This window comes from Rhamphochromis longiceps, linkage group LG7 (assembly GCF_057381845.1).
Source record: "Rhamphochromis longiceps isolate RC_006_pf linkage group LG7, R_longiceps_female_GT1.1, whole genome shotgun sequence".
Taxonomy (NCBI): Eukaryota; Metazoa; Chordata; class Actinopteri; order Cichliformes; family Cichlidae; genus Rhamphochromis; species Rhamphochromis longiceps.
The window spans coordinates 2,803,922-2,816,732 of NC_140563.1; the positions used below are offsets into that span (position 1 = coordinate 2,803,922).

General features: G+C 40.6%; 1 protein-coding gene across 1 annotated transcript; it reads left to right on the plus strand.

The window, feature by feature from the left end:
* Positions 1-920: 920 nt before the first annotated feature.
* LOC146664496 (putative polypeptide N-acetylgalactosaminyltransferase 8) lies at positions 921-10,193 on the plus strand. Its single transcript, XM_085411601.1, has 11 exons — positions 921-1,095; positions 5,755-6,100; positions 6,229-6,395; positions 6,579-6,765; positions 7,219-7,416; positions 7,529-7,643; positions 7,767-7,952; positions 8,147-8,284; positions 8,394-8,486; positions 9,022-9,192; positions 9,972-10,193. The coding sequence occupies exons 1-11, from the start codon at positions 921-923 to the stop codon at positions 10,089-10,091; spliced, it is 1,896 nt and encodes a 631-aa protein (XP_085267727.1). The 3' UTR covers positions 10,092-10,193.
* The last annotated feature ends 2,618 nt before the right edge of the window (positions 10,194-12,811 follow it).

Sequence of the window (12,811 nt, forward strand, 5' to 3'; positions counted from 1 at the left end):
CTGTGACTCAAATAAAGAAAAGAAGTCCGAGGTCATCGGTTTGCATATGAGTCTGTCCTGGTAAACAACAGCGGCATTAATATGTCCTTATATGTAAAACTTAGACATACGTTTATGTTATCAGTATGATAAATGCAGAAATGTACAGCCTCTCAGTCATCATTTCACCATAATTTCTTTCTTTAATCCAGTCACATCTTACAATCAGTACTTAGAAATATTCAGGGTTCAGGGTTCACACATACTTAGAAATATGAATAAAAAAGAAAAGACACAGTTTACTTATGGACTCGTAATATTAATGAGATGAAGTAGGAGTTGATTTTTGTCATTAGATTTATCCTTTAGCCACTGAGGAATGTAGTCATTTTTGTGTGATAGTCTGTTGTGCACCTCCCCTCGTCATCTGGTAATATGGTGGTGTTTTGGTCTTTGCAGACTTTTCTGCAGACCTCTTTTTAGTCCCAAAGAAGCGTGAGGGATATTTATCAAGTCTGAGATTTCTGCCCGCTTGGACTACAGGCTAATTGACTGGTTAGCTATTCAATGAGGAGATGAGAGTTGTTTTTAATTAATTTGGCTGGACCATGTTTATTAACACACTATTCTTACAAAGAATTCTTAAATATACAATATATCTTTTATTGTCTGTTACATTCACGAGGCACAGTCACTTTTTTGGGCAGGTCTGGACGCACAGGGCCCACCCATGACCCTGACGCTGCTTGCTGCAGGGCGTACCTGCCGCGATGGGCGGGTAGCGATGTTCACGTGTCTGCTCAACTAACGATTTAATAGCATTCACATCAGAAGTTATCAGCTATTTGATCTCGTCCAGTCAGTAGATGAGCTGTGTGTGTGTGCTTCTTTGTGTCCTCTCACGTTGGATTGTCTGGCTGGGAGGCTGGTGTGTTATCAGAATGAGGGGAACGTGGATAAAACGGCTGTTGTTGTTAGTGGGAGCTGTGGGGGTCATGCTGTACTTCGGCATCTTTCTGAAGAATGGACACCAACATAGCGTGGACACTAAAAACGAGATGGACACACCGCGCATGAAGACCTCGTCCAACCTGGAGGAAAGAATCAGCGATCTAAGTGAGTTCAGTCAGATTAAAGTTTCTCTTTTAGATGATTATTATTATTATTAAGATTAAATGCTACCCGTGGGTTTTATACAAGAAAGAAAGTTAAATATGGTAATAAAATTAAGCGAAATATCAATTAAATTCAGAGGCAGTTTTACATGCACATGTATTGAAGATATGACATTAAGTCAATGCCCGCCAATGATTTATTAGTAAAAAGTATAGGGGGAAAGACATTAATGAAAGCACCCTTAGTATGGTTATAAAAAGAAATAAATAGGTCTTTTGCAGTTTATTGTTGACAAATGAGATAAAATGATAACACAAGTTTATGTCCCTGTTCAATTAAAGTGTTTGTTGAGCTTGAAGAGTTTTCTTCTTCTTCGGCCATGTTCTCTTAATAATACACTCACTTGGTTGATTACTTTGCCCGTTTCTTTTATTGTTAGCAACACAGGAAGGGAATGAGATACATCATTGCTGCAGTTCGCGCCAACTGAACACACACACGGAACAGGAAGAGGAAATGAAAAAACAATCACCAAAGTAAAATCTCTTTCAAAATAAAATGATAATCAGAAAACGACAATCAGAAAAAACGTCTCTCCCAACATAAAATAAATCAATATATTTACTCATGAGAACACAAATCTAACACCCCCCCTTGTTCTCATGCTATCAACCCATAGCATCTTATGAATTTCCAAAGAAACATTTTTGAAACTTTCTGAGTCTCACTCTTGTGACTGGTTTTGTTAGTATGTCTGCAGTCATTTCTTCTGATGGACAGTATTCAATGCAGATTTTCCCTTCATTTACCGCCTCACGAATGAAGTGATATTTCACATCAATGTGTTTGGACCTCTGTCTCTTCACAGGGTTTTTACTCAAAGCAATGGCCCCTTGGTTGTCCCCAAACAGTTTCGTGCATGTGTATCTTTTCTTGTCCATGCCGTTTAACAGTTGGGTTAAATACATGCTCTCCTGAGTAGTGGTTGCAAGACCAATGTATTCAGCTTCACATGTTGAGAGTGCCACTGTAGGCTGTTTCTTTGTTTTCCAAAATATTACTGGTCCCTCTTTAGTAAGTGCACAACAGTAGCCTGTTGTACTGCGTCTGTCTTTTACAGAGGATACCCAGTCAGAGTCACCGTAAGCAATTAGATCTAGATCCTCACTGCTTTTCTTAAAGATCAGTTCAAAGTCATTTGTACCTTTCAGATACCTGAGGACTTGCTTTGCCATTACTAGGTCCTCTCTCATGGGTTGAGCTAGTGTTTGAGATAGTCTGCTAACAACCCAGCTTATATCTGGTCTCGTACACGTCATGGCATATATCAAGCTGCCCACTATTTCTCTATACTCTCTTGAGTTAACAGTCTCATTTCCATCATTTTCTCCACACGTGGTAGTATCCGTTTTTAGATCACACGGTGTGGATCTGGGTTTGCATTCAGATGTCATGTTTGCTGTTGGTGCAAATGTCTCTTGGTAGTCTATCCCTTGTGTCTGGTTGTAACCTTTTGCTACAAACCTGGCTTTGAATATTTGTCCTTGTTAATTTTCTTTGAGGGCGTAGACCCATTTTCCTCCAATGGTATTTCTACCGGTAGGTAAAGTAGTCAGTTCGAATGTGTCATTCTCTTTCAGAGGGTTGATTTCTTCTGTCATTGCCTGTTTCCTCCTTGGTGCTTCTGGTGATTTCAGCGCCTCTTTATAGGTTTGGGGGATTCCACAGGTTGCTCTGTAACAGTAATCAACACTCACAGAGGTTACATTTGTTAAATCTTTGCAGTTAGATGTGTAATCCTCTAGATATTTGGGAGGTTTCCTTTCTCTGTTAGGATAGCGCTCAGTTTGTTTTTGCTCATCATCCTCATGTCTTTCTATGTCAGGGTTTGGTTCGTTTGTGGTGGTTTCCTCATCTCTAGGGGGTCTGTTCTCTGTTGCATTTTCGTTTTGTTGTCCTGTACTTTCTTTTGAGGGTACTACATACTCATAAGTCTGAATTTCTGAGTCATATTCATCAGTCTGTGTTTGTTGTTCAACAGTGTTCTTCTTGATAAATCTCACAAGCCTGTGTTTTGACACTTTTCCTGTGCGAGGGTTATAGACCAGGTATGCTGAGCTATTTTTACTATAACCCACAAATATTCCTTTTTCACATCTGGGATCAAGTTTCTTGTGGTTATGTGTGTATGCATAACAGTCTGATCCAAATATCCACAGTTTTGAGAGATCTGGTCTTTTCCCTGTTAACATTTGATATGGTGTACTTTTAGTCCTGTTACTGTAGCATCTGTTGCGGGTGTGAGCTGCATTTTGAACGGCGTAAGGCCATAATTCTTTTGGCAGCTCTTTTTCTAGTAAGAGACACCTCCCCATTTCAAAGAGAGTTCTCCATTGCTTCTCAGCTGTGCCATTTTGATGAGGAGAATATGGTGCAGATGTTTCATGCTTTATGCCTTTTTCCCTTAAAAGAGACTGAAAGGAACTGCTTGTGAACTCTGTGCCATTATCCGATCTAATGCACTTAACACTGCCGTATGGTGCACAGTCGGCTAGAAACTTTGCTGTGGCCTCTGTCGTGTCACTTTTTTGTTTTAGGAAGTAAACTGACACTGCCCCTGAAAAATCATCGGTAAATACTATAGCATATTTATGACCACTTTGGCCACTTGGTTCAATAGGGCCGGCTAGGTCAGTGTGTACCAACTGTAATGGTTCACTCGCTTTTGGGTCGCTTTGTCTGTTTCTGTTGTTAGTGAATTTCCCTTCTGTGCACACATTACAATCTAGCATCCCACTGCCTGTGATTTTCATGCCATCTACAACATCAGGTAGTTTTAACACATCGCTAACATTACAATGTCCTAAAATTTCGTGCCATGTTTTTACATCACAAGCCAGATTAACAGTATCACAGGACATTATGTCATTGAGTGATGTTTCAATGTTTACCGTTTTCAAATAGTAGAGTCTGTTGTATTCTTCGATGGGGAAGACTGTCCCATCTTTGTTCACTAGTTCGTTCTGTCCCTTCTTGAAGATCACCTGTGCTCCATAGTTTGTAGCTGCCTTCACTGAAAATATGCTCTGAGGGTAGGATGGGATGAACAGGGCATCTCTCAGTGTGATGGTAGTACAGTGTCCTTGTGTGTCTCGTAGAGAGACGTTCGCGTCTCCCCTCTTGAGTGCAACGTTGTTTGTCCTGGATCCATCAGCGAGCTCCATGTAGTGTTCCCCAGGATCAAAGGTCTCGTCGAACTTTATGAACTTATTCTTCTCCGTAATGACGTGTGAAGTCGCACCACAGTCCACCATTAGTCCTTCTCTCATTATGTCAGTAGTCAGAGGTCTTTGACTGACTTTAAATACAAAAGTCTGCTCTTCTTTCTTGCCCTCTAGTTTTACTACAGTTAGTTTTGCGTCATCTCTGTACTTGGTTTTTCTTCTACATGTCTCATCACTGTGTGTCGAGCTTCTATGGTAGTTACACCACTTAGGTGTTCCCTTTTGGCGACAATCTTTTACAAAATGTCCTTTGTTTCCACATCCATGGCAGGTGATTGATGTTAAATCAACCTTCATCACATTATCCACTTTTACTTTGTTGTCAAATTTTTCTGTTTCCTCGTAACTTCGTAGGTTGCTTTTGAACTGTGTGAATGTTAAATCTTCACTGCTTTGAGTTGTGTGGATAGCAAATGGCTTGTAAGTTTCAGGAAGCCCCTTTAGAATCATAGCGATAATAAGTCCATCACTGATGACTTCTTTTGCATTTCTTAGAGAGGTCACTGCTTTTTCAGCTCGGATAATATAATCTGTCACTGTCTCATCTGGTTTCTCCTGTAAAGACGTCAGCTCTGTGTACAGTGCGATGATTCTGGGCTTGCCTTTACTATCGTAGTGGTCACGTAGTATTTTTAAAGCTTTTCTTCCATCGTCAGCCGCATCTCTCATTACCAGTGACAGACTTTTATCATCGAGAAACTGTATCAGTTCAGCGTAGCATTCAGCATTCTTCTCTGCATCTGGGTTAGTGACTGATAATATAGTGTCCTTTAGGCCAATGATCCGCATGTGGCCGAGAAACTTCGCCTCCCAAAGTTCGTAACTGTTTTCGTCTCCGTTGAACACTAACCTCTGCCATCTTCCTCCTGTTGTGTCACGCCTGGGCCCATAACCTGTTGAGCTTGAAGAGTTTTCTTCTTCTTCGGCCATGTTCTCTTAATAATACACTCACTTGGTTGATTACTTTGCCCGTTTCTTTTATTGTTAGCAACACAGGAAGGGAATGAGATACATCATTGCTGCAGTTCGCGCCAACTGAACACACACACGGAACAGGAAGAGGAAATGAAAAAACAATCACCAAAGTAAAATCTCTTTCAAAATAAAATGATAATCAGAAAACGACAATCAGAAAAAACGTCTCTCCCAACATAAAATAAATCAATATATTTACTCATGAGAACACAAATCTAACAGTGTTTAATACTGCAATTTTAGCTTTTGAACGTGCAGTGTATTTTTATTTATGCTTTTGTTTTTATCCTTCTGTATGCATGTAAACAGAGGTAGGAAATGTAGAAGATGAGTGCATGTATGAAAGTTACTCATTCCATTTCTTTGATCATGTTTTTTCTTACATTCTCTTTTACTGAAGATAAAGTACTCAGAGGTTTTGAGAAAAAGCAGGATATCATGCAGAAAATATTGGAAAAGGACAGAGAAAAACAAAGAAAATCAGCAGAAGTCCAACAGCCAGCAGTTCAAAAGCAAGCAGAGAAGAAGAAAGATGATGCAAATATCCAACCCCAAAATGAAGCAGATCAAATGAAAAAGTCTGAAAAACTGTTCCCTAACTCGGTCTTGTTCAAGGAGTGGGGGGCAAATCTCTCTGAAGATGACCAAAGAGAGGCTCAGAGCCTGTATGAGAAGTATGGGTACAATGTTTTTCTGAGCGATCGCCTCCCTCTGGATCGACCTCTTCCAGATTCCAGAGATCCTCGGTACAACTTTTACAACTTTTCATTTTAATCTTTCATTCTCTCTCCTGTACATTCAAAGAAAAAAAATTACTCTATCCAGTCTATTTCTTGCTAAAATATTTCAAATTTCTGATCTTTTTAATAAATAGGTGTTTGAAAAAGAGTTACCCCAAGGACCTGCCAAGTCTCAGTGTGGTGCTCATCTACCTGGATGAAGCCCTGTCTGTTCTCCAAAGAGCCCTGCGCAGCATCATCGACCGCACTCCTAAAAACCTGCTGAAGGAGATAATAATGGTGGATGACCATAGTTCTAATGGTAAATTGGATACAAACGATTGGTTATAAGCCAATTCAAATATATCATCAAAAGCTGAGTGAAGACTATCACATCACACATGTTTGGGACTAGTTTTCTTCTTTAGATGGTTTGAATCTGCTGGTATCACTTCCTTACCCACACTTCCTTCAGAAAAAAACATAACTATCTTTTTCCATTCAGACAATCTGAAGGGTGACCTTGACGTTTATGTGAAGTTGCTTGAGCAGGAGAACCCTAATCTCCGTATTGTGAGAGTGAGGCACAGTGAGCAGAGAGGTCTCGCTCATGCCAGAGCATCCGGGTGGAGGGCTGCTACTGCTGATGTGGTGGCCATCCTGGACGCACACATTGAAGTCCATGAGATGTGGTAGGAACATGGCAGAAATACATATATTCAGTTGTTGGTTTAAGTCTTATATTTTCTGTTTTCTTTTATCATTATATTACCACATTGTGTTAAAGAACATATCAATGCTGTCTTCATGAGATTAGCTACAAGTTTACCAAATATAAATTGCCATCAGTGATTTTTTGAGGCCATGGATGTGTCAAAGTTTCACGACAGATTTGCTGAGAGTAATACGTTTTTCTTTCTCACATACAAACACTTTACATGTCTGGTGATCTGGTCCTCCTTTCCCCACATCCCCACGGTCTGCCAGCCAGACTGTGACACATAATTCCAGTTTATACCAGTTGCCATAGTCATGCTGCATAGTGTGATTGAAGAGTGTTGACCCAGACATGTCAGCAATTAATGAAATGTACACATTAGTTGACTAACTTTTCCACCTTTTCTTTGTTCCCCTCCTTCATGCAGGGCTGAACCTCTGCTGACACAGATTAAAGCTGACAGAACTGTGGTGGTTTCCCCGGTGTTTGATAGAGTCAACTTTGATGATCTCAAGGTTACTACATATCATCCCAATGCACACGCCTTCGACTGGGCTCTGTGGTGCATGTATGAGAGTTTTACACCCGAGTATTACAAACTTAATGATGGTTCACTGCCTGGCAAGTAAGTTCAAGTGAAATCAATGTTTAACAATATAACAGCCATATTAACTCTATCATTATGATCTAATATCAATGTACAATAGTTAAAATGGAGTTCTCTTCTTTGACTTTAGGAGTCCATCTGTCATGGGGATCATGGTTGCTGATAGAAAGTTTCTGGGGGAAATTGGAGTCCTTGATGAAGGAATGAAAGTGTATGGTGGAGAAAATGTTGAGCTGGGAATTCGTGTGAGTAAAGACCACATGGTTATAAATTTTCTTTCATAATAATGATTTTAAAGAAGAGTTGTGGAGCAGTCATGAGTGATGAAATATGTATTTGTTTTTAAGGTGTACTTTTTTTTCATGTAGGTATGGACATGTGGAGGCAGTGTTGAAGTTGTTCCATGTTCCAAGATCGCCCACATCGAGAGGGCCCACAAGCCCTACATGCCTGACCTGGGTCCTGCCATGAAGAGAAATGCCCTCAGAGTTGCAGAGATCTGGATGGATGAATACAAGCACAACGTTAACTTGGCTTGGAACATCCCATTTGAGGTGTTTTGTGGCACTGACACAAACAGCAAATTATGTTTTCTCTAAAGGATATTTCATTCTCCTGTTCATAGAGTCATGAGGCCTTTGAGAGCTCTTTGTGTTTTCAGCATCGACATTTAACGAAAATCTTTCTTCAAATTCTTCCTCAGTCACAATCTATGAATCGATTCACATCTTTTTCTTTGTTCCTGCAGAATCATGGAATTGACATAGGCGACATTTCAGAGAGGAAGAAACTCAGAGAAAGGCTGAACTGTAAACCTTTCAAATGGTACCTGGATAATGTGTATCCTAAGCTGGATCCCTGGGACGACCTCCTCGCATACGGAGGAGTAAGTTGACTCTTCTCTGTTGCTTAGTAAGTTTGTTACAGTCGAGTCCTGCGGGATTTGTGGGAATCTGTGTTTTTCCATGATTTGCTTTTATCCATCATATTGACAGATGAAGAACCTTGATGCTGACATGTGCCTAGACCAAGGTCCAGTACCAGGTCACACACCTATTGCCTACAACTGCCACTATTATGTTTCTCAAGTAAGTGAAGTAGTGACATGTTTGTCCAGAATCATGAGTAACAGAGGTGCATTCGTAAAGTTAAGATAAAAACAAACAAAAGTCAACCATTTTAAACCTTTGTTCAACCTGAGACTGCTTCCAGTGCGGCTGGTATTTTTAAATCACGCACAGGATGTCCCATTCCAAGCACATGCATTTGTGTATGTGCAGTGGCATTAAGATAATTTCTTGTCCACAGAAACACAAAGTTGCTTAAACTGAAGTTCCTTCTTTGCTACACTGGTTGAGCTCAAGAACCATCACAAAGGCACAAATGTAAAACAAATGAATGGGACTTCCAGAGAGTGATGTTTAATTTTGCAGTCCTGCTGGAAGCAAGGAGGGCGGAGCCAAATTCAGATTACGTGTATTTATTATGTATATTAAAAGACATACATAAGTTACACATGCTTATGATCATCCCTTGTGGTCTGAAACCCTGTTGTCTGTGTCATTTGTTTGACTTTTTTACATCTTGATATCATTTTGACCTTTGTCTCTTTTATCTTTTAAGTTGGCATATTATCGTGGAACGGGTGAGCTCTACATTGGTGGCATCAAGGCACATAAGTACAATGACAACCGCTGTTTAGCTGACATAGGCACAGAAGAAACTGAGCCTGGCCTGTACAACTGTAAGGAGGCTGTGCAGAAAGGAATGGGGATATACTGGGACTTCACTCAGGTACCACATAATGAAGTTTTTTTAACCCATGTTTTTTTAAAGTCGGGATATGTGGAGCACAGTTATGGTTTACTATTTCTCAGAAGAGGTTGAATGAACACTGTTTGTCTCCTAACTAAACAAACTGTAAGTTACATTGAGAACCATGGAATAGGAATACAAGTGGGCTTACAAACACAGGTGCTCACACCTGAGTACCTGCCTGTGTACAAACAGGTACTCACAGACACATACTATCTTGGTTGGCTGCTGCCCCTAAACATATCATGCATTATCAGTCTTGTATGCTGCTCAGTAACATTCAGTATTTATTATTTACTGTTACTCATGCTTATGTTGGTTGTTGCCGTGATTTCCCTACTGTGTTGTTTTGTTTTTTCTTATTCTTACTAGGTTATCTAACTAGTTTTTAGTGTCTTTTTCCTCTCTCTCTCTTCTCCTCTATTTGTCTTTCTCTCTCCTTTTGTTAATTGTCTTCCCGACTTTTCTTCTTCTTTCTCTTTTCCATCCCCCGGTCCTATCCGCTCTGATTGTAATGAGTTAAAAGTAAAAAAAATAAATGAATAATAAAGATTGAATAAACTATGACAATCAAGTGGTACAGTAGAGCAAAAGTCATAATGATCCACTTGGGAAAATAAATCTGTTGGGCATTTTTCTTGTCCTTCAGACAATAATTCTGATTGTTACAGATCTTGACAGGGCAGGCAAAAAAAATAAATGAATAAAAAATTAAATAAAATGGCTGAATTTATAACTCTTTGTGTTTTCTTTCCAAGGGCAAAGAACTGAAGAACAGAAAGACAAAGAGATGCCTGGAAGTTACAAACCAGAAACTTCTAATGCGGGAATGTACAGGTCAAAGATGGCAAAGTCAACACATAGCCAAGCTGTTTTAAAGTGTGTTTGAACTCTGCTCATAGAGCAGTGGATACATTACTCCAGGATGCTCTCTTGTGGACATTATTTCATTTTCTTTAAAATATTTTCAATGTCAAAGTTCTTATAAAAAAAAAAAAAACTAAAAAGGAAATGTGATTTTTTTTTTACCAAAGATTTTCATTTTATAATACAACATCAAACTTTGAGACTTTTTCAAAATTCGAAACAAAGGGACACAGTCGTAAAATCCTAGGAGGATGTTTCCAGTTATATATGCCCTTACTAGAAGTGCCATGAATTGCACCTCATTTGTCTGCAACACACTGTACAACAAATCCATCTTTACGTATTCTGTCACAGTACATGTAAAAGTAAAACTCATGCTTGGAAATTGGGGTTTCAAAATGTTGCTTTACTTATTAAATGTTTAGCTACAATGGAGACCACTGTGGAGACCAGTGTTGGGTAAGTTACTTTAAATTAGTAACTTAGTTACATTACTGGTTACTTCTATCAAAAGTAACTCAGTTACTTCAAGTTACTCGTTACTTTCAGAGTAACTAGTTACTAGGGAAAGTAACTTTGGTTTTACTCAGAATTCTCTTGTTAATGTGTTGCTTCCATAACTGGATACCCAGCAAGATTGCCAGTCTTCTAACTTGCTTACTTGCCACAAGTGCACTGTGCCACCTACCAATAGAAAGGAAAAAATAATGTGCACATTTCCACGAGAGAAATCCCACGCCTGATTCTATCCTAGCCTGCTTTTTACATCCAACACAAAAACTGCAGTCGTGGTGCTTTCGATTGTACTCAGAACTCGGAAATTCTGCCTTCTGAATAGGAAGATGTAGGTAACACCAGACTGCAGATGAGCTGCTTACAGGGCTGGACTGGGACAAAAAAAATCGTCCCGGGGAATTTGACTAGAGACCGGCCGCCATTATAGGAAAAATCATAAAGCCTTTGAATGAAAATAAACGCCGTTGTGACAGTGATGTACACTGTTCTGATGGTATATATGCATCAATCTATCAATCGTTTGTTGTAAGATTCAGATAATTATTTCTTTAAAAGTGAGACATTTTAAATGAGAATAAGAAAGTATTTCTTTGTGCCCCCCTCTTCCTTTTAATGCCCTGCATGGACCCCTGGCAACACTTTGCTAGATCCGCACCTGCACAGTTACCAGCTGTCAGCTACTTAAAAAAGGATCCTGGTGTTATTTGTCTCTCAGAAACAGTTCATAACTTCCCTTCAACTCATTCATGTCACCTAAAAGGTAAACCTGTTTCTCCATCACAGCTCTGATGATCCAGTAAGGACATCTCCTGGTTTCATCTTCATGTTTCCCTCTCACCACATATCCAAACCGACATCATGACCAGCAGCTTTACAGCTGTGGCTCCAGCAAACATCAGCTGATACTAGAAATTAATATTAAATAAATTCTAACAACAGCTGATCAAGCTTAAACGTGCTGCTGTTGTTTAGCGCGACATCCGCTGGTTTCCTCTTTCTGGCGCAAAGTGGGCGATAAACAAACAAGAGAGCCGATCAGCTGATCATTGATCAGATTCATGATTGAAGTAGAAACAGGAGAGGGAGGGGGAGAGGATGAGAGGAGAAGAGGCAGCTGTGCAGCAAAGACACAGAATAAATCCAGCTTTGTGTCTTTTTCATTGTAGCTGAAGTCCGGGACAAACTGTCACGGCTGGGGCGGCAGTCGTGTGGAGGGTGAGAAAGGAGGATCCAATAGCAGACAATGGCGGAGGTGCAAGTGGGTTTTATTTACAGTGCACAAAACCAAGGTGTGGGCAGAACCGAACATAAACCTAAACTGGGAAAACTAATACAAAATGGAGGACATGGAGCGAGGAGCAGAGAGACACGAAGAAACATGGAATAATGCAGACTACACGGGAGATTCACAGAGAAACACAGACGACGCGACGAGAAGCACAGGCAGACACCAACTATAAATACACTTGATCGACCTTTGTTTTTATTATTTATTTTATTTTCAGTTGTTACAGACGGGACAGACATGAGTGAGGGATAGGAAAGGGAGAAAGAAAGAGGAAGGAAAAGAAAAACAGAAGGGGAGAGGGACAGTGAGAGAGGGGGGGAGAAAAAAAAATCTCCTGGATCACCTGTTGAGAGAAGAAGAATAGAAAACAAGCAAAAAAAAACCCAAAGCAACATACTAAACACAACACCATCACATTAATCTAGCTAAGTGTAAACAGCAGTAAATACTAAATATTGAATGTTGTTGTGCAGCACGCAGGACAGACAGCGCACAATGTGCTTTGAAGTAGCAGCCAAGAAAGGTGTAATTTAAGTCTACAAACAGTGAACACCCGTGTGCACACCTGTGTGGATCAGCACGCTTGTATTCAAATGGTTTCCACATGTAATGGTCTGCAAGAGGATGTAGCGAGCCATAGCCCCGTCCCCCAGGGCATGAAGCAGGCATGGAGGAGATCCAGGCCCCAGACATCCAGAGGCCCCAGAGTGCAAGAGCCCAAGGAGGACCACCGGAGGGGCATCCGTGCCACCCTCATGGGAAGGGCTGAGGATCCCCAGACAAGGCGTCACCCAGGAGTCACCGAGCAGAAGCTAGAGGGGGCTGCACCGGCGTGCCCGCCGGCTCTGCCGGCAGCCAGCTGTGCCAGAGTGAACCGAGCCGCAGGCCCAGAGGCCGGAGGCCCGAGGGCCCCCCGCACCCCGGAGG